This window comes from Athene cunicularia, assembly GCF_003259725.1.
Source record: "Athene cunicularia isolate RWA chromosome 3 unlocalized genomic scaffold, athCun1 chr3_part1, whole genome shotgun sequence".
NCBI classification, from domain to species: domain Eukaryota; kingdom Metazoa; phylum Chordata; class Aves; order Strigiformes; family Strigidae; genus Athene; species Athene cunicularia.
The window spans coordinates 88,843,615-88,866,805 of record NW_020799097.1 but is presented as its reverse complement, the minus strand read 5'-3'; the positions used below and the strand labels follow the sequence as shown (position 1 = coordinate 88,866,805).

General features: G+C 37.9%; 1 protein-coding gene across 1 annotated transcript in view; it reads right to left on the bottom strand.

Moving 5' to 3' along the window:
* Window positions 1–23,191, bottom strand: part of CRIM1 (cysteine rich transmembrane BMP regulator 1) — a 176,284-nt gene that overhangs the window by 45,954 nt on the left and 107,139 nt on the right. The window contains exons 6-7 of the mRNA XM_026844597.1: window positions 18,528–18,710; window positions 11,425–11,622 (exon numbers count right to left, since the gene is read on the bottom strand). Coding sequence (XP_026700398.1) covers window positions 11,425–11,622; window positions 18,528–18,710 — 381 coding nt within the window. The remainder of the gene's footprint in view (window positions 1–11,424; window positions 11,623–18,527; window positions 18,711–23,191) is intronic.

Below are 23,191 nucleotides of genomic sequence, written 5' to 3'. Positions count from 1 at the left end.
AGGGAACTTCTATTGCTGCTTCTAATTGACTGTTAGAAATCTGGACTATTGTGTATCTTAACCCAAAAGTACTAGAAATGGAAGGGGATGGCTATATTACACTACTCAGTCATTCCATTAATTCCCCTTGTAAATGTTGCCCTGTCAATACAGAAGGGAAAAAAGTTAAAAAAAAAAAAAAAAAAAGAGACTGTGTTTTTCCTAACCATGAAAGTACAACAAAAATATGCAAACACCTGGGTTCAGTGACTTTGATTCAAGCGCAATGCTTACTCCAGATAAGCAGACACAGGAGGTCTGACCTCACCTCCTCATCAGTGCTCCCAGAGCAGCTCTATTCAGTATCAGTCTACACATATATGCTTGAAACCTAGTAAGTCCTACCAATATTTGCTGTAAAGTGTCCCAGATATATCACAATATTATTTGCAAATGCCATGTTAGCAAACTGCAACACAGTGTGGGTTGACAGCAGTCCACGGAATATATTCAACAAAAAATTGGTAGAGGACATTTTTGGACCCCAAAGCTACAAGTATGCTTTTCTTGCCTTGTTGGACTTCTAGATATAAATTTGTCTGTATTCATAAAAACCCAGCATTTCCAGCCAGCTAGACACAAGAGGTTTCAATCTGCATCACAGAAACACATTTCTTCATCAAAACTGTAAAGTTCTAAGCTCTATAGATATATCACTATATAGAGTTTGAAAAGTATCTTTTGAGATCTCTTTTTGAATACCCAAACCACCATGGATTTCATCAATTCCATTGCAAGACTGCAAACTACTGCACAAGTACCTATTGTATACAAGGAATTTCCTGGAACCCAACAAAATACGGTTCTGTATTTTATTTGTGTTTATTCAACATTTGTATATTGACTAGTACTGACATGTTTAAAAATAGTTTCCAATGTTTGTTTTCACAGTTGCTATTTAACACAGTGTATTCTAATCAAGATATTTTGCGGAATTATTTGGAGAATATTGCTCATGCAACTGGAAGATAAAGTTACTAGTGATTTCTTTCCACGTATAAGAAAAAAATGCATTAAAAAGCATGCAAAAAAGCGTTTGTACTTATGAAAGACTAAATTACAGTCAAGACAATTTCAACATACAAGTTTGTACCAACACACCAATCTAACTGTTCTGCAGCACAGTGAAGCCACCAGGCCTAAAAATAATCCTAAACTTAAATGTGAAGACTATGTAGTCAACTGTAGAATGAGAAGTAGGATTGTATGCTTCACTGCTCAGCGCTACAACTCCCTAACCTCCTGTTTCATATTCCCGTCTTGTTAATGTGAACCAGTCTATAGTTTAACTGAAGACAGTCAGATACAGTAGATAAATTCCTTGTGCATATTATTAAAAAGGCTGGAACACAAACCCATGTTTTCAGTGTATAGCACAGGGAAGCTCTATATCCACCTGTGAGCACCACTGTGTATGTTATCCCTCCCTTTAGACCATCAGTGTGGATCACAAAAAACACCCTCTTCAGTGGGGTTAAATGGGAAAACAAATATAATAATTCCAAATTCTACCCAATGATAATTCCAATGCTTTTAACAATAATTATGGGGGTTTTCTGTTTTGTTGGGGTTTTTTGTTTGTTTTTTAGGAGGGATAACAATAACAAACTTTGCATAAAGGTTTTATTGTGCTCGGATATAAATTAAAAAAAGCAGCTCTCTGAAGTTTATACGTTTGATTTACAACGACTTTTTAACCCCAGAGAAAACTCCTCAGATGAAATAGTGCTGTTAGATGCTGTCATAATGGGTCTTTGGATATGTGGAGAAAGTATTAACAACAAGAATAAGCTCAACAGAAGAGGATTCTAGAAAGCTTAACATCTCATTGAGAGCATGAAATGAAAACCTCTTCTCGGGGAGGAAGAAAAAATGAGTTAAAATCATGTTCTGCACATGAAGAAAGACCTCTAACATCACTAATAAAGAACATGCCTGTGTTTGGGGAAAGTGAAATAGCTCCCTCTTCTGTAGTATTTTATAACACAAACTACCTGAAAGGATTAAGATGTTCTGATTTTACAAAACCAGCACCAACTGACTTAAAGAAATATACTATCAGTGCATTCAAGCATTTACTATAAAAATTAAGAAGGAAAAAAAAAAGTGAACAGTAGTCTAACTTCTCACCTAATGCTTTACCTGATAACTGGCTAAAAATGGGTCCAGAAGGGTGTGCTGCTCAACAGCATTTCTTTTGAGCCTGCATACTTGTTTGAATTTTGTCTGCTGTCCAAAAAAGTTCACTGCAGCCTACTAAGCAGCAGCATGTGTGTTTACTTAAGCTTCCTGTAAAAACATTCATATCATTCCAAGAGTGACTAAATGTTTTCCATCCTCATAGTTTGCATTCCAGCCTTCCCCGCCCCTCTAGTTCACTACATGAAAAATATTAGTCCCGAGTCCTGGGCAAGAGAATTTCCTTCCTGGGTTTGAAATATCTAATGCCTCACAGGAATTTTTTTCCCAGCATTTAGTTATCTGTGTTAACTATCAGGGTTCAACAATTCAGCATCACATAAATAGTTATAAAATCTGTACAAGGGCTTAAGGTGATATAATTTTCTCATGTCACAAAGAACTCTGGAAATGCATTCACATTTTTTTTTTTTTTTTTTGCAAACCAAAGAAGCCTCCTATAAACCAAAGTTGCATGGGGAAGGTTTCTTTTTTGCAGTGATGCAGTCAAAAGACTCACAAACTTTCCACTCCCGAGATGCAAAGTTAAAAACTTTTGTCTGTTGTAATAAATTCTTCCAGGTTTTGGTTTAATAGGCATGTATACTCTTCAAATATATTTTAATGCTTATAAGCCTTTTTTTTTTGACAATTTTAGGTAGAGTGACACTAAGAAATAACCACCTTTATTAAAGCAGAATCAATTAAGCCTATCAAGAAATGTCCAAATAGATTAAGGAGGCCATTCAGTTATTGTTACTAGGAAGATATAGCAAATGGACTAAATTAGTGTGCATCTGGGCCAAATCTATGAATGCTATAGGCTCTGAAAAGAATTAATTAGAGAATCCATGAGATTCTGTACAAGGGAGACATCCTTAGCTGCATTAATGTATATATTTATTAGGATTCTTCAGTTATTTATCCTTTCAGTAGTCTTCCACTGAACTTAATAATGAATCACTGAAAACTAGGAAAATGTTATTTTACTGGTATAGTCTTTCTGCCTTTCTTAAACTCAGAAAAAAACTCATAAACTCATACCCTGGATGGTGTGGTTCAACAGGTTCGGCTGCCTTGTCTAAAACCGCTATACCTAAATCATGATCTGGCAAATGTAAGCCCAATTCTCTACAGCATGGCGTTTGCATCCCTTAATTGATTTTGATGAAAAGACTGGTTGAGAGCTACAGAGCTGCTGCTGAACAATAACTTATACTTCATGCTCTAAGGAGATCTCTGGGCCCAAATCCTGCACTGGTGAACACTGCTCACCACCACTGACTTCATCCTGAATAAATCAAATTTCTTTTCACTGGAGTCTGCTGCCTGTTTTTACTTAATGAAGTGCTGGCCATGCTAAATGAACTGAACTGAATTGCATCTCAGCTAGAGTTTGAAGCCGTTTATTGATGAAAATGTTAATTTCTTTTTGTGGCGATAAAGTGTCAGCCATAATGACAGCAAAGTAATGTGGGCCTTATTCATGAAAATCCTCCAAGGGGATTTTGTTTAACACTTAATTTCTCATTCACAGATTATGCTGGCACTCTGCCACCTGTACCTGAGGGCTCTCATGCAGAAGGACGTACTGCAAGATAACCAATTACTGCGTATCAGCAGGCTGGGTTGCAGCTTTCCCTATGAATAGCCTAAGCCTCTCAGAGATGTAAAGGAATGGAAGTGACCATAGACTTTCCTAAGCGACATTTTTGGCATCAGTGCCAGTGCTGAGCACTTGTATTTGTGATCTTGTTAAAAAAAATTTATTAAAAAAACCCAGGTATTTTCATACTATCCTACTCAACAGTTACTTGCTGTGAACACAACTATCATTCCAAATTGCAGATGGCTGTACACAGATGGAGATGGCCTGAGGGAAACATGGTTATTTCTGTCATTGTGGCTTGTTTGGTGTTACTCATATGCTATTATATATTGACACTAAATAGCTATTTTAAGCTCTAGTATACACTTTTTTTGATAAATTAAAAATGGAACTGCTATTTAAAACACACCTATCTGATTTAGAAAATAAACAACTGTTAGTCCAAGAGAGAAGCAAGCAGTTTGTCAAGCAGCATTACTATCAGCAGCCTGATGGCCAGGGGATCTGGTTACCTCCAACAGGACAGGTACACAGACCTGAAGAAGCCCTGAGTCTAAAGAAGTGTAAGTGCATACCAAAGTTTTGTGGTCCCTTATGAAACTTGAAAAATCCCTTTCTCCCCTCTACCTAGCTGTCTGTTTTTATTAAATGTAGAAATGGGTTCTCTTTGAGACTTCCTTGTGCTGCAAGAAGCCATTGGCTCTAAGACTGTGTGGAAAGCACAGAGGGCCAGTATGATTACCTAAGCCTTGGCTCTTAATGACGTCCTGAAAACCAAAGAAGAAAAAACAGACTAAATAGATAATAGTCCCAAAGGACCAATATAATGACAGCAGCTGTAGAAGCTCTATAGAAGCATCCATCATAAGTTTAAAACTAACTCTCTGTGTTGGATCCACAAAATGTGTTGGGCCTGCTTTTCCCACCATTCACCAGCAAAGGGAAGTGCCTGCCTCGAAAAGCTGTGTCAACTGAAGAACTTGAGTCTGGGGACAGACTAATAAAGGAAGGTCTCCCCCTCCACACAAAACTGTCTCAGTGTGTTTCTGTTCTAGTCCCATGCCTTATCAGTGATCTTTGCTTTCTGCCTTCCCTCCCACCCCCTGGAAACACTTGCGTAAAAGTAGCTAGCCCCCTGCTCACACCTTGGGTTTTTATCTGAACACCCCTTGCACAACTCATTGGCACTGCTGTGTCAGAAAACTGTCAAGAAGTGACAGGGGTGGACATACTGTAACAAGTCGTCTTGCCAAAAGGGCTTTGATCACTTTGAAGTTTACTTAGAAAAACCCAGCAGCTGTATGTGGTGAGGCACAGCCATCACTTGCATAAACACTGAAAGCTACACATGAACTAATATTACTGCTTTCAGTTATATATGCAATTTCCTGAGCAAATCTCCTTTCACTGAAGCTGAAAATACAAACTGCAATGCCCTGAACACATCAAAAAGACAATCTTAGTCACGACATTCCACAGGAGGAATTTTGTTTTCCTCAACAACTTTCTGCCTTTCTCCAAAACACATCTTCCCTCTTGCAATTCAATTCCACCCTTTCATGTACTATCTTTTTTTTTTTTGCAACAACCTCTTAGGCCCTTGAAGACTGGTATCTTCTAATTCCAACTTCATCATTTTCCCTTTAAGCTAAACCAACCCAATTTATTCAGTTTGCATTCTAAGGACATGTTTTGCAAATTCTGGACTGTGCTCATAGTTCCCCTTCTGACTTTTTCCAGCTTGCTTCCATCTTTTTCAGAGGAACAATATCCAGAAAAGAACCAAGGGCCTACTGTGTCAGCTAGGGACACAACCACCCATAGGGAAGAGAGCAAAAATATTATTTCAGGTCTTGCAAGCTGTACTCTTGATCATAATTTCAGTAAGGTGTTTGCTTTCTCAAGTCTCAGTTAATCCACGTTCAACTTTTTCTTTCGCCTTCATCACCAGACTTCTCCCGGAGAACTGCTGTTTAACAACTACTGTGGTTCAGGACTCATGAAGAATCTCTTCCAAAAATAACGCATTTTCCCTTGTTGAATTTAGTAAACATCTTTCTGCCTACTCTCTGCTTTAAAACAAACATGAATTCATACTCTGCTCTCCAAGATACTGGCTGCCCTTTTTATCTTTGTTGTCTGTAGATAAAATAAATTCAATAGTTTAAATCTGAGATGGTGAAAACATCAAACAGAGCTGGACCCATCACAGATACTAGTGAATACCAACTACAATGCAACTCAAGAAAGGCCACCCACAGATCTGAAGATTACCATACATAACCCTGTCCTTCATACACCTATCCCAGTTTCCTATCTCTTCAGGGAGCTCCAGTGTAAAGCATCTCAAGCACTTTCCTCACCCTCCTCTTCCACCAGCAGTATCACTAGACAAATATGGAAGGGATAAGGGGAGCTGAAAAGTTATCCTATTCAAGTCCACCAGACAAGTATTCAGAGTATTAAACGTTTCAAAACAATTTGTCTGTCTAGTCAACACTGGAATGTGTATCATGTGGGCTACATACACACATACAGGATATACACTATGGATACGTATACAGCAGCCATGTGAAAAAGCATTAAAAAGGGTTTACTGTGGAAAACTGATAGAAATCCAGTCTGTATGGCAATATTACATATCACAGCTGCTGCTCCTTGATCTCTAATTGAGAAATCTATGAACAGCTACTTCTGTATAATTTCAGTCTCTACAATCCTTGAACCCTGGTTTTCTCACTGCTGTAACACCACCAGAATTTTCTTCATGAGGGAGCAGGAATGTTCTAGTTTACTCTGAATTTACAGCGTTCAAAGGCTGAATACATTTGTGTGCTGACATACTGTGCTGACATTTCAAGAACCTGTGTTCACAGAACTTCTACTACATTATATTTGATCTCTCACTGGCATTTAAAAAAAAAAAATCTAATCCAAGAACAATTTTATCCTTATGTAGCTGCAGGAATGTAAACTTATCTAGGGGAATAGATATTTCCTTCATTGAAGCTGATTATAAAACAGCCAGCAAATCACTGAACTGGCAGAACTGTAGGTGCAGCAGCATTTAGATCAAAGAGAGAAGGGAAAGAGTCAGAAGTGACTGATACTAATAACCACTTATTCCAGATGAATCACGACCAGGCCAGATCCACAAGCAGCTCTGATTACAATTTGTCCATCAATTTCATGTCCCACAAACCACTCTTATCCCTCAACACTCAAAATAAATGATAGAAACATCTTTGACTAAAAATTTTGTTTCACATACTAAAGGGCTAGTATCAGACATGCTTAAAATAAAATTACACAATTGAAGCTGGTTGATGGCAAGCATGTCCTCTTTTACATGTAAACAGAAGTCTGATAAGAAATAAATGCATAGTGAAGAATAGTGATAAGCATATAAAGTCCCTGCCTTATTATTCTTGATGTACCTCGTTTTGCATTGAAATATGGGATTGAATTGGTCCATCAGTAACTAAATTGACAAAAAATAATAGAAAGTTTTCAACAGGTGTCAATCGTCTTCCTGTTTTAGAGCTGAAACATAGTTAAGATTCTAGAAGAAAAATATTTTTTTCCTACATTCTGCACTAGTCTCCCAAACAAGTGAAGTAGTTCATACAAAAGTAAGAGCCATAGCTTAATTAAGAAATGTAACATACAATACATGCAAGAGCAGAAAAGTATATTAATGATGAAATTTTATAATACAACTTTGGAATTACTATACACAGTCATTTTAAACTGATCTACAAAAAACCCATTATTTCACTATGCTATAGTCTCTGCGGATAGAACATTTTACAGTGTGAGTTGTGAACTGGAAGCCATTCAAAAGAAAAGTGTAAAATGAGGTATGTTTACCCTTATAATCACTGGTAAACTACTATCTCAAAATCATCTGCTAAGTTTACCTTAATTTTCCCCATTTATTGAGCATATCACTAAGTAACACTGTTTTCTCCCTTGAACTCCTTTCTTGAATAACTTGCATAGTTGAAAATACGGTATCATATAACATCAGTGATCCCAGAACTTAGCCCACACTAGATGATTTTGGGTTTTGTTGCCAAATAATAGGAGATAAGAGATAACAGAAGCATGGGGGGAAAAAAGGAGAACAGACTGGAGAGCACAGGACAGTCTGTTTAAGCTATTAGTGCAATGTTAGTAATGTTTGAGTTTCTATTCAGTCAACACTTCTGCTCATACAGTACACTGCAAAATTAAGGTTAAGCTACAGATATGCAGATTTAATGGGGTAGTATGCAGAAAAGCATCATATAGCTGACACTGATGGATTTTAAGTCCTCTTAGGAAAAACTGTGCCTGAAATGTATTTCATTGCTTGTACATCTTCTCTAAACATACTGCACATCTTTTTCATTAGTACCATTAAAATCAAGTGATTGATTTGTCAGCCAGCTTCCCAGATAGGACCACCTTCTCCCCTGATCCCACCACCCCTTTCAGGTCACTGACGATGCAGCGAGTATCAGGAGCAGAACCTCATCAACAGAAAGAACCCTCAGGAAAATGGGTGAGAAGTTGATTTAAGAGGGGAAGGAACATTGATCCATGCAGCCTACCTGGTTAAGAGAACAGAGATGTCAGCTGGGTAGATGATAACAAACAAAACAGCATTTCAGATAGGACCTAGTTATTAAACTATGTAACTAAAATTCAGGACATATGCGCAAATGAAGCAATGTTTTAAAGGCCCATCTTCCAACAGCATACTTCTCCAGTTCAGTCCTACTACAAGGAGAAAACCGCAGAACAGAAATCTGAAGAAGCCCCTTGCCTAGTGGGTTAGCAAGCAATAGCTGTATTGCAAGGAAAGCAGACAAAACTTTTTTCTACCCATGCATCAAACTCCAAGTAGAAACACTATTGATCTCAGATGTAAGGCTTAAGACGCATGATCCTATCTGACCTTGGAGGTGGGACATAAGTCTATGGATAATACACAAGTCCCTGGTGGCACCAGCTCAAACATCTACTTTTTTTCAAAAATAATTTAAAAATGCACAGTATGCAGACAGCCAACAACTAACATTATTATTTGTTCCTAACATTCTAGGATTTTCTTAATGCAAGTTTTCAAAGAAAAATGTTAAGAGAGTCAGAGACACACAAGTCTCCTTAATTAACAAATTTCTTCTCTAATATATGTAAACGTTTTTATTCAGGCTGCTAATCACAAGGCATAGCAGCCTTTAACCCGTTTGATGCCCCAAAACATAACTTCAAGAAGTTAACTGATACCCTTGACTAGTTAATTTCTTGGGGATTTTTTTATTTATTATTATTCCAAAGTAAGTTGTTAAGGCTCAGATGCTGAGAAATTTCTCATAGTCATTTGAAGCTGCTTCTTGCAAACTCGATTTTTTATATCTTGGGTTCTAGCATCTGAACTCACTGCTGAGTTTTAACAGTCCAGATTTTTGATCCTTGAAATATTCCCAAAACTAAATTTCTGAAATTAAACAACTTGGCATTACAAAGCATAATCACCTGTTTGTTTAGGTTTGTTTGCTGTGGGGGAGAGAAGGGAAGAAAGAAGAGAGGATTCAAGGTGTTTTCAGATATCCTCTGACCACTGGTGCCTGAGTATGCTCAAACCCCTTCCTACCATGAACAAAAACTATTTCCAGGAATTGCTGGTTCTAGAATTTATGCAATTTCATTACCCCTTGACTGTTTACTTGGCAGTATGTGCTGTCAAAGAAACACTGAGTCAAATGTGATGCTTTTAAGCCTAAAATTTAGAAGTCTCTCAAAATACTATGCAGTATTACTTTTCTCCAGATAAGACACTCAAAACCAAGTGGCTACGTTTAAGTGTACATAGTACAACAGCTAACATGACAAAATAACAAGTCAGAATATTTTCTGAGAAAATATAATTAAGATGACATAAGAATCTCATTTAAATATTGATACCATGGTGCTATTGTGTCAGCCTTGATCTATTCGACATCACTGGTATTGTAAGTATAATTTAACACCACATCCCACCCCCAAAAACCACAAAAAAACAACTTTTATGGATTTAAGCAGTTACTAGTTCCTTTTGCTTCTAAGAGTAAAAGCATGTTATAGCACAGAATTACCTAACCTAGTCCAGATGGGATAACTTGTGTCCTGAAAGCACTGTAGAGGCATTGATGGGGTATGTTAATGAAGCACCAGCTTAGCTATATTGCAGTCTTTAGTAATGAACGATGGAAGCCTATGCTATACCCTGTGTTTGCTTCCCACAGTTCATCATAATTATCTCAGTCTCATATAGGTAAGCATTTAATCCAGTTATCTCTTACCCGTTTTTTCCAATCTGTAAACCAGAGACTTTTGGCTATACTTCTCTCATTGGAGGAAACCCCCCTCAACATATTGAAAATACTTACATCAACCTCTCCCTGTAATACCTTCCCAACCTTGCTCACCTACATGCTAAATAAGGAGGGGTGACAGCACATGCCCTGTGATATCCATCATGAGGGGATTGCTGGGGTTTAAAAGCAGTTAACTTGCTTCCTTATTGTAAAATTAATTCAGTGCAAGCAGCAACTCTCTGCAGTTCAGCATCAGCTTTTATACATTATCAGACACCTTCTTCATATCTCATGATGTGAATTTTGGAATGAATGAGCACCTGTAAAAAAATCTTTATAGTCCTCAGATTTATCCTGAGAAGTTAGTATCCCAGTGAACTTGGATTGATACCGCAACTCAAGAAGGGCCCCAAGACACATGCAGTTACACAAAATTAATTTTGTTCTATCAGAGATGTAACAGGAAAAATGTAAGTGGTAGTTCATTGAGCATCCACAAGCACTTGTACACTGTGAAGATGGCTAGGAAGACAGGTCTACGTAAACATTTCTGAACTTCACAGTCTGGTGTTTTTCATGATGCATAACTACTCCAGAAAAAGTAAATCTGAACGTACATGCATACAATTTTTTTTTTTTTGGTAAATGTCTCAGTTTGCAAATCTTCACATTTCCATTGCCAGGCTGAGGAAGTATTTACCATATAGTTAAAAACTCAGTCAGTTATACAAGATATGTGTATTTCCACAAGGTAACGAAAACTGTATTTTAAACAGTTAAAATTAATCTATCTCCCAGATAATATTATCCTTTCTAAGTTTCACTGAAATAATTATGTCCAATATCAAACTATATTGTGCAAAGAGATTTTCAGTTGTATCTAAATGGCACTGATGAATAAGCAACCAGGAATAATCCAATTATCAGTAGCATGAGCTGATGAACATTTTAGTTTTCTAACTTCTCCTGTATTTATTAATAAGCTTTAAGCAAAACTAAGAGCAAAATCAGTGAACAACACTGATCTTAAATGACCTCTTCCTATACTCTTTTGGGTCAAAAGGGTATTGGACATTGACACATACAAGTGTAGTTAAGCCATGCTTATTTTTTCTGCCCTCACTAGTTTATTTAGCCACAGGCAATGCTGTAACAGCTACTTCAACCCTCCAAAATTTTAAAGTAAACCAGGAATTACCAGGAAAGCAGCAGCCACGACAGACCAAAGCATTATACTGGAAATACCACTCTTACCTTCACACACTGGGCAGCACTCCCCAGGGACTTTAACAGGATTTAGACAGCTCTGCCCACAGGCCGTTGCAACGCAGTGTGGATCTCCATTGATGCACTGGCAGAAAGTACAGTCATCCTCTCGCCAGCGGTCTCCGTGAGCTTGGATCTGACCATTGGCATAGCAGCCAGCAGGGTTATTTACTGGATAAACTGGGTCTGAAATGAGAGAAATTGCAACAGAACAAGAAGTTTTATCTTCCCTTTCACAGCATACTTCATGTATGAATAAGTGCTATACTGTGATTTTACATTACCTAGAAAGGGTTAAGTGCAGCCACTACCAAACATTGAAAGAACCACACTGTGGTACAGAGTGAGAAAATAAGATGGGTAACAATGTAGGTATTTCAATATTGAAATTCACTGTCAAAAAAGTTGTCAACTTATACTGAACATTAATAAATTCAGTGTTCTATTTTTAAGTATTTCAGCTCAAGTTTTGTATGTAACAATTATGAGGCTTAATTTTTTGATTTTCAAATTTTGTTCTTCAGAACAAAATGAATCTCAGATCTATTGATTCATTTTTTGTACCAATTTAACAAATTCTGAGGGAAACTGAAAACATCTCAATGAACTATTGGAATGACTCGTGTCAGCATCACACCACTATTTTATGATATGAGCAAAGACGAGACCTCTAGCACATTTCCTGCCCCAACAAGGACACTGCTTTAAGCTATACCTCATCACAGTTTTGGAGATATACTAGTTTTCCTGAACAGGTAATCTGGCTCAGTTTTCAATTTCACTTCAGTTGAAGTTTTTTCCCCTTAAAAGCCGCAAGACCCACTTACCTGCTAGCAATCAAATTAAGACTCAGTTATTTAAATAACAGAAATTAGGGGGATGTACTTTATGTAAGATTTCTCATCAAGTTTCATGCAAATAAATAATTCAACTCAATATATGATAATTCATGACTTGGAATAAAATCAGCTTTTACTTGTCAGAAATAACATGGTTTACTTTTCAGAAATGCAATAAACAACACTGATATTAATAGTAAAAAAATATGCATTATGTGAATATATGCAACTTATCACAGTGGATAATAAAAAGGTAACTTAGACTCAAAAACTAATTATATGAGAATGTACAGTACTTAGGGTCAGGTTTTCAAAGCAAGCAATAATACAAATTACATATTAAAGCAAATTCAGTATATTAAAAACAATAAATACAATCAAAGCCATTTTTTAGCAGACATCAGATATCAGTCATCAAATAAGCACAAGACATTTACCCATAAGTCAATTTTCAAAAAGTGTTAAGTTTGAATGACCTGGGAGAAAAGAGATATCCTATCTAAAGGAAATAAAAAGCACTGAATCATACTTAGAATATTTCTCTGAAATTTCATCACTCCCCTTTGGAAGGAAGGCAACATATTTTAAATAGTAGCAGTGCTAATAGCTGTTGGGATATAAACCACTGTATCACTTTATGACTGTATCAAACTCTCAACATTCAGAGTGTAACTGTGCACAACTACTACCTCTACCTGACATTCATTCCCATCCTGAATTTTATTAATATTCCAAATTTTTAGTAAAATAAGTTAAGCCAATATAGAAACAGGTGTTTGGGAAAATAAGACGTTAAAAATGTTTTCTAATCTCTTAATTTTGCACCTTTTATGTTTTAGGATTACCTTGCATCTGTACTGAACTATTTTGACCTAGCTAAAATTTGAATCATATACAAACAAATGAAGTGAATTTTATTATTCAACTCATGTATGGGATTCTGATTGACACTGGAATACAGAGAAAGCACAGAAAAGCCATATAAGACTTTTTTTTTTGTTATTTTATGTTATTTTCAGTAGTCTTCCAGGCAAGTCAAAGCACAAAGTCCCTGGTACCCTTAAAAGTCAGCAGCATTTAAATCTACAAATTGAGCCCAGGAAATTTCCTGATGCTAAGATCTCCTATAGAACTTCAAAGAAAGTCTTCCTGGAGCAAAGTCAAGAAGGGCCTGTGCCTGTACTACACAATGCACATCAAATTTACCATTTGCCAGTTTTAAATTGTTGCAGAAAAAAAAGCGTTATATTTCTTTATATTTCTGTCATCAAGGAAACAGTAGAAAACAATCACCTTGAAAATCAGTCATGAAATAATCAAGTAGAAACAGAAGAGTTAGAAAAAAATGCCACCTCTTCACCAACTAGAAAAGCATGAATGGGTGGGCTGTTAAGTATACATTCTGGCCATTTAAGTCTTACCTTGTCAATTTAGATGTCACTTAACATAACCTGAGTTATTAAGAAAGCAATCAGAACTTGCTGCTTTTTTTTTTTTTCCTTTTTAAGTGTTTAAAGGAACCAGGAAAAAATACATTAATGGAGCCAGTTCGCTAGCCTCACCTAAAATTTCCACTAAATCAAAAGGGATTTATAGTAAAAAAACAACATGTATCTTACCATTCAATCATTCAGAAGTCAGAAACTGGACTTTCTTGATTCAGTCCTACAAGCCCTATCAGAAAAGCATGAACAGAAAGAAAGAAGCAAGCCAACCACCACTGGGTGATTTGATGAAGGACCCTGTAACTTGGCATCTCAGTCAGCTGAGTGGAAATTAAATCACAGCCATTACTTGAAAAAGAAGATTGTAGTCAATAATTATAAACCATTATACATTTCATTCTATCTACTAAGGACCTGTCTTAAGAAGAAATTTCCACTGAAGGCCCAATACACACCAACTCAAATCCAAACAGAAATGTCAACAGGTTTTCTTGATAGTCTGAGTCAAAGGTTGCAAAAATGGAGAAATCAACTTTTAACATTGTATGATGATACGGCAGAACAATTTATTCATAAATTATAAAATAGCTCAATATTTAAATCACCAAAGAGGACAAAGGACTTAAGTAAAACTATTAAGTACATGTGGAAAATCAGCACCCACATCTGAGTATGACAGAACTGATATACAGAGCCCAGACACAATAGAAACATAGCTACACTGTTTAAGTATCTATATACTTTGTCATAAGGATTTCATAATCCCAAATCTCAGAATATTCACATATGTGAAAAATAGAAATAACAGGAAAAAAACAGATTTCACATATTCTATACAGTCAGCAGCTCATGTAGCAAATACTTCAGGAGAGGATCTGCACTTAGGAAGTGTTTCACCACATCAGATACGCCTTGTTTAAAATTTTTAAATCTGTCATTAAATGACAGTAGAGCACTGAATCTTTTTTTTTTTTTTCTGCACAGCTTGAAGGCTCTTAAAAGTATAGGCACAACTGTACCAGGAAAGACTGAAACTGCCTCCAACTAAAAGTGATAACAATAGTTAATATCTAGACCAGATCTTAAACACAGGACAAACATGGACTTGTATCTCTCAGAATCACAGAATCATTCCAGTTGGAAAAGACCCTTGGGATCATCGAGTCCAACCATCAGCCCTACTCTACAAAGTTCTCCCCTACACCATATCCCCCAACAGCTCATCTAAACGACTCTAACCACCTCTCTGGGCAGCCTATTCCACTGCCTGACCACTCTTTCTGTGAAAATTTTTTTCCCCGTGTCCAGTCTAAACCCCCCTGTTGGAGTTTAAAGCCGTTCTCCCTTCTTCTGTCACTGATCACCTGTGAGAAGAGACCAGCACCAACCTCTCTACAATGTCCTTTCAGGTAGTTGCAGAGAGTGATGAGGTCTCCCCTCAGCCTTCTCTTCCTCAAACTGAACAGTCCCAGCTCCTTCACTCTCTTCTCACAGGATTTATTCTCCAGGCCCTTCACCAGCTCCGTTGCCCTCCTCTGCACTCGCTCCAGCACCTCGATATCTCTCTCGTATTGATGTGCCCAAAACTGGACACAACACTCCAGGTGTGGCCTCACCAGTGCAGAGAACAGGGGGACTGTCACCTCCCTACTTCTGCTGGTCACACTATTTCTGACACAAGCCAGGATGCCGTTGGCTTTCTTGCCCACCCGGGCACACTGCTGGCTTATGTTCAGCTGCTTGTCAATTAGAGCCCCCAGATCCTTCTCCTCCAGACAGCTCTCCAGCCACACCTCCCCAAGCCTGTAGCCATGCAGGGGGTTGTTGTGGCCCAAGGGCAGGACCTGGCACTTGGCCTTGTTGAAGCTCATCCCGTTAACATTGGCCCGCTGATCCAGTCTATCCAAGTCTCTCTGCAGAGCCTCCCTATCCTCATGCAGATCGACACTCCCACTTAACTTGGTGTCATCTGTGAATTTACTGATGATACACTCTATGTCCTTGTCAAGATCATCAATAAAGATGTTGAACAGAAATGGTCCCAACACCGAGCCCTGAGGAACACCACCACTTGTGACCGTCCGCCAGCTGGATTTAGCTCCATTGACCCCCACTCTCTGGGACCGTCCATCCAGCCAGTGCTTGACCCAGCAGACCATTCGCTCATCCAGGTCATGGGCAGCCAGTTTTTCTATGAGAATTCTATGGGGAACTGTGTCGAATGCTTTTCGAAAACCCAGGTAGACAATATCCACAGCTTTTCCCTCATCCAGTAGTTGGGTCATTTTGTCATAGAAGGAGATCAGGTTTTTCAGGCAGGACCTGCCTTTCATAAACCCATGCTGACTGGGCCTGATCCCCTGGTTGTCCATTATATGACTTTTAATGGCAGCCAAGATGACCTGCTCCATGACCTTCCCTGGCACCAAGGTCAGACTGACAGGTCTATAGTTTCCTGGATCCTCCTTTCTGCTTTTCTTGTAGATGGGTGTCACATTTGCCACCCTCCAGTCCAATGGGACCTCCCCAGTTAGCCATGACTCCAGGTAAATCCATGGACAGCAGCTGGGCGAGCACATCTGCCAACTCCCTCAGCACCCTTGGGTGTAACCCATCTGGTCCCACAGACTTGTGTGCATCCAAGTGGTGCAGCAGGTCTCTGACCACATCCTCTTCAACTGTGCTGACCTCAGTCTGCTTCCCCTCCCCATCTCCCAGCTCATGAGGCTGGGTGTCCGGGGAACAGCCAGTTCCACTGCTAAAGACTGAGGCAAAGTAGGCGTTGAGCACCTCAGCCTTTCCCTCATCCTTAGTTACCATGTTTCCCTCTGCATCCAGTAAAGGAGGGAGATTTTTCCCTAATCCCCCTTTTGCTGTTAATGAATACACAGAAACATTTTTCTGTTATCCTTAACAGCTGTAGACAAGTTGAGCTCTAGCTGTGCTTTGGCTCTCCTCATGTTCTCCCTGCATAACTTCACTATGACTTTATAGTCTTCATGAGAGACCTGCCCCCTCTTCCAAAGGCAATAGATTCTCCTTTTGTTCTTGAGATCCAGCCAAATGTCCCTGTTTAGCCAGGCCGTTCTCCTTCCCTGCCTGCTTGTTTTTCGGTACACGGGAACACCCTGCTCCTGTACCTTTAAGACTTCTCTCTTGAAGTATGTCCAGCCTTCCTGGACTCCCTTGTCCTTCAGGGCAGCCTCCCAAGGGATTTTGTTAATCAGTCTTTTGAACAGGTCATAATTTTCCCTCCAGAAGTCTAAGGTGGCAGTTTTACTAACCCCTGTCTTTGTTTCTCCAAGGATTGAGAATTCAATCATCTCATGATCACTGCACTCTAGACAGCCTCCAACCTTTACTCCCCCCACCAGCTCTTCCCTGTTCACAAGAAGCAGGTCCATGGGGGCACCTTCCTTTGTCAGCTCAGTCACCAGCTATGTGAGGAAGTTATCCTCCACACACTCCAGGAACCTCCTGGATTTTTCCCTCTCTGCTGTGTTTTGATCCCAGCAGATACTCTTTAGAATACTTAAGCCTACAACATTTATATTTCAGCTTCTCTACATGTGAACATCATGTATCAACCTGATATGAACTGATACACTAAAGCATAAAAATACAAATACTTTTTAAAAGAATGACTTCCTACTTCCTACCTTACCACACTGATATTTCATTATCCAGATTTTATTTTTTTTTCAAATCTCTGAGGAAGTTTTCAATAGTTTGTAACAAAAAGAGCCACCAAAACAGCACCCTTCACTAGATCTTGTGCTGACTGAGAAGGTCCAACTCTTTACAGCTGCCTCTTTTAGACTAATTTTTACAGGGTTCTTTATTTTAATCATTCTCTTTTTGGAATGAAGCGTAACTACAATGGATCTTTTGGCTTCCTTGGTCCTGTAAGGAACTACTGGAATACTGATATTAAGCACATAGCAAAGTTTTTGAAAATGACATTAATAATTAGATTCCTCTCCTCTTAGGAAGAGATTTGAGATTTCCTTGTTATTTTGCTTATTGAGAAGTCATTCCTAAATTCACATCTAGACACAGGGACCAGGCATGCCTCACAGGCCTTCTGTCTATGCCATGGCCATAACCTGTCCCCCACTGGGGTGAGACTGAAGTGTAGAGAACCAGCCCCATTTCCCTCTGCTGGAATTCTGATCATATTCTGGCAGAACATGTCTCAAATACTTTCTTGTGTAAGCAACAGGGTCAACATGAAATTTCCCACAGAATCTTTTTTAGGAGGACTGCAGGCCTAGCAAGCAGAGAAGGCTGTCAACAGGGCAAAGGAGGAAGAGAAAAATGTTGAAGTCAGATTACTGTCCCGTTTCTTTGCTATAATTGTAGAGAAGGTGTATGCATTGCCCTAGATGAACAGAACAAGGCTGGAAGCAGACTGCAAAGCAACGGAACCTTGTCTTGGGGTCACCACTGCTGCTTTGGAGAAACCTGTGTAAACCTGGTGCATAGATTAGGAACAGCTTCTTAAGTCCTTTGGGAAGGAGGCCCCCAAAAAGTAATGCACACTTGACAATGTTTAAGGAAGTTCTGATACAGAAGGGAAAAGAAACTCAAGCAGCTTTTTATAAAAAGTGCAGTGTGTCAATGTCAGAGAAGCACTGCAAAAACAACACAGCATACTTGGACACAGCAAAGATGTAGAAATGAAATGAACTAAGGAGGAATCTTCAAACTTCAGAAGAACAAAATAAAGCATTTGTTTGCTCATTTGCAAATCAAATAAAAAAAGCATCAGAATTAATAAGCAAACAGGATAAAAAAGATACTGTACCTTCACACACTGGGCAGCACTCTCCTTCAGGCACGTAGTACCTGTCACAGTGTAGCTCACCACACTGGGCAGAGAAACAAATAGAGACTCCACCTTGGCATCGACAAAACCGACAAGCATCCATTCGAAACATGTCTCCATCATAATATTCCATGCTGTTAAATATGCAAGTTGGCTTCACTTCTGAAAAAAAGGAAAAAAAAAAAAAAAAAATATGTATTTTACAGATATTGATAAATGGGAAATAGTTAAACACATGTTGCTACTCACAAAACCAGATATGAAAGAGACAGCTGATTTTTCTTTAATTTTTTAAACTCAAACCCATTTATTTTCTAAGAACATGGTATATTTTCTTGCCTGTTTCAACAATGGAAGATAATTTTGAATAGCATTTTATTTCTTTCAGAGCAATTATTTACAATTAAAACTCTCAATTTTAAGAATTAAAATACTGAAGGTAGGTTATGGCACTAGTATTCATAGATGGTAAATAGCTGTGTTAAACTGTTCTCATTCTGGATGAGCCAGAAGATACTTCAAATTTCAGCACATGAAGCAATAGATTTTTCTGTTTCTGGTTCTTAAGTGTAATCTTCCTTTCTGCAGGACTTGGTACACAGGTGGATAAATTGCACTAAAGCTGTCTAATCCAGAGGGATATGTTTAAAAAAAAAAAACCAAAACCCCAAACATATTCTATGACAGTATGATCTGTTATGCAGAACTGAATACTTCTCAGTTCAAGCAACCTGGAGCTGTACTAGTTAGCTCACATCTACACCCACCACAGAAAATAATCTCAATTTTAATAAATGCTTAAAACCAAGATGAATCTTTCTTGTATGCCTACATCTACAGCAGAGCCCTAATGTATAATTAAATCCAAACTTTGTGGGAAACTAAAAGCCTCTGAAAATTCCTAATTATTTTGGGAAAGACATTGATTTGTTACTTTGTTAATATTAAAACAAAAAAAAGGGAAAAGATACTAAAACAACAAAACTATTTGCAGATTTAACCACTTTTAAATTTTTTTTCTTTTTTTTTTTTTTTTTTTTTTTTTGCAGAACCACACATCATGAAGAGTCTCCTTAGGGCTTTTGACCTTGCAGTTACCTCACACATGTGAGCTTTCCTTCCACCTTCCACCACCTATTGGAAGCAGAATGAATTCTGTTCAACCAGACTGTGCAGATCCACAGCCCAGGGCTGAAACACTGTTAATCAAGAAATCATGACTTCACAGTTTCATCAATACATTACTCAAAAACTTAAGCCTCCTCCTTCTTCCCCTCTTCAGAATGAACTTTTTGGCCCTTCTGTGTCACTATTCCAAGATGTCAGAAAACAGCTACCTGAAGTAAAACAGTATCTAGTAAACAGATGTATTTTTTCAGAAGCTACAAATCTAGCAGTCTCAAAAGCCAAAGGTTCTGCAAACAGGAAACTTTATTTCAGCAACTGAGTCAAAATTAAACACTACCAAACCGTTGATAAACCCAACAAATTTTATTACATTTGAACTAAACATAGCAAAGGAAAGAAAGGACAATTGTCTTTGTTGCTCATTTCTGTAGAATACATGGAAAAGCCTATTTACTTACTACATAGGGCTGAAAACTGCCCACTTTGTGGTCAAGTGATTTTTCTCTTTTGGTTAGTGCTCAAAATATAGGAGATGAAATATATTTAAATGAAAATTCAGCATTTACAGATTCCTTTCCACCTACCCCAATCCTCTTAATTTTGGGGGCTAAAAACTTTTCATCTGAGTTACTCTTGACAGTGATACAGGTTTTCTTCAAAACTTTAAAGCATTTCAAGGACTCCAGTATTTCTTTCCACATACGCTTACATTGAGCTCCAGCCTTGAGCCATTTAGTATGATTGTAAAGCATTAGAGTTGAAACTTGGAAGTATCCTGAGCAATGTTTGAATTTTATATGTCTATTCTGTCTTCAAGGCATAATGTAGAAAGCAGCATTAAAAAAAAAAAAAAAGTAAGAGGAAATACCACTGTGTCCGGGAAAACAGCTATGACCTCATTAGAAAGCAATTCACAGAAACAAACACTTGAGAAATATTTCAAGTTTATTCAGCTCAAGCTGTTAGTTTAAAAACCTTCTCAAAAAGGAAAAAGTGCCAACATAACTCAAAAGGCCTTTAATCCATTTGCTTCTGACTTTACTGTTTTGATTGCAGCTTTCCAGATTTTTACTGATTTCCCCCCTGCCCCCAAAGAGTAGATCTGAATTCCTGCCTAGTTAGAAGCAGAGACATCATCTTCTATGAATTGTCATTCGTTTTTAAAAAGTCCAAACGAAATCTAGCAAGTAACTGTAAATCCTGGAAGGAAACAGTATGCTTTATTCCTACAATGAAAACCACCATAGAATTTCACTATATGTATGTTTTTGCTGTCCAGATTTATGGTAGTGTATACATTCATACTACACTATTGACCTAAGCCTATACCTCCAGTTATGAGACAAGGATTACCTTTGTTAGAACCATATGTTAGACTGCAGTCTTCAGACTCAGTCAAGCCAAAACAAGCACTCAATGAAGAACTCTAGCTGTAGATACTCATAAAGTAGAAGCCTAATAAAAGAGTGAGCACCACCCGTGAAATTGTAATGATGCATTTCTTCCACAATGACACGCTGGAAGATTCTCTCAGTTCTTTTTTTTTTAAAAAGCACTAATTTTATTACCTTATTGATCTGTATATGGCATCCACCAAGGAGCAAAAGAACATAAAGCTAAGATTAAATAAATACATTTTTTCCCAAAGGCCAGTAACCATGATTTTGTTAGTCTGCCAATAAAGAGAATACTACAGGTAGAATTCTTCAAGTACCAAAGCTCTGCTTCATGGCAAAGTAATTTAAATTGTCTGAACTTCATAACACAAAGTGATTAAATGTATCCGAAACACCAAATCCTTTTTCTGATGCAAAATACCAGAATGAAACAGTAGGCATGAGACAGACACCCAGGCCATGGATTCATGAACATGAATTCAGTGACTGCCAGCTACCAGATAACCCAGTAATACAAGATTGATCCAGACCAAGAAGAGATGTACAACTGCCCATCTGTGAAAGGAGCCAGGACAGAGTGGATGATAGCCAGAACAATACAAAGTTTACACTGGCTGCAAAGGACAGATGATACCCCATCTCTGTTTTTATATAACGTTAAGCATGATTAAGAAACTGCACTTGATTTGGCATTAAAGATCCTGCCACAGAGTTAAATGAGAAATAGTTCTGGCACAAATTTAGCTCTACAGATCTCATGATCACAGTGTTTTTGTTCTGGGAGTGACAGACCTAAAGGCAGCAGTGCAGTGAGCTACGCAGCCTCACACTATAGAAACACAAACCATGGTTAATTTCTCAGGACCTTTTTGTCTCTCAATCTGAAATGCAAACAGACACAATCTGTTTTATCAAATCAGTTTTCTAAGGTATTTTACCTTATGATTTTAAATCTAATTAAATACAGTTCTATTGGCTGAACTAGGTCAAAATAAAACTTCTGTTATTGAGATTTCTGTAGTTTCCCAATACTTGTGGTTTTCTTTGATTAGAGGCATGGAACAGCTCAGAAACACATGCAAGTTTGGCAATCCAGCCCTTGTGAGGCAGCATTTCTGCATATGGTTATGTCAAGCGCATGAAATGATTCAGGCATCCGTTGTCTGTAGGCAAGTTTGGGCATTTTTTTTTTCTTTTTTTTAGTAGTAGTACCAGAAATTCCAGCAGAATTCCCAGAGCGGAAGTGAGATTCAAAACAATTTTCTGTTGTTTAAAGGATTAAAAGGTTTGTCATTCTAGCACTTCAGATGTACCTTCAGTGTACAGAAGTATTTGTACCCGACTCTTGGAAGGAACTAGGGCAAGTGCTGTGAACTTTTGATTAAATGAAAGGGAAGGAAACTGATAAACTTGAATTCTATGTCTGTATAAACAAAACACAGAAAAGCTTTCTGTTTTTCAAAAGCTGCACTGATATAGGGAGTTTAAAAAAAGAGAAAGATATATTTAATTGGGATTAGCCCAAAACAATGTAAAAGGACAACACACTGTATATGCTTTTTCTTTCCTTGCTAATATATAAAAACAAGCTAGATATGAAAAAAATAATTGGGTTCTTACTCTTCAGGTTGTACTGCTCAGTGCAGTGTATTTCCTATTAACCAAATTGCAGGGCCATTCTGAAAGTCCTCTGGCCCCGCATCTTCTGAAAAGGTCTTCCAGAAGCAGACATATCAGAATTAAAACAAACCAGTAACTATTATTTGTAAATCGGTGTAATTATTTATGCATATATTTATACAATTATTGATACATAGTTGCACAACTTAAAGGAAAGAATCATTATTTTGTAGCACCTGGGGTCTATAAAAGATACTCGAGATGTTGAGGAAAATCAAGTTCAGCAATTCACCTTTAAAACAAAGTGGAAATAATCAGATTTTTATAGTAAGGTTTCTAGCAGAGAAAGCCTGTATCATCACATTATAAACCACTTTTATATCCAGCTGCCACAATCTACAGACAGTGCCAAATTTCAACAACAGTCTTAAAATTTTCTGTCCACCTCAGCAGCTGATATACTTTATGTCAGCAATATCCTCTCAGATGAGGAAAAAA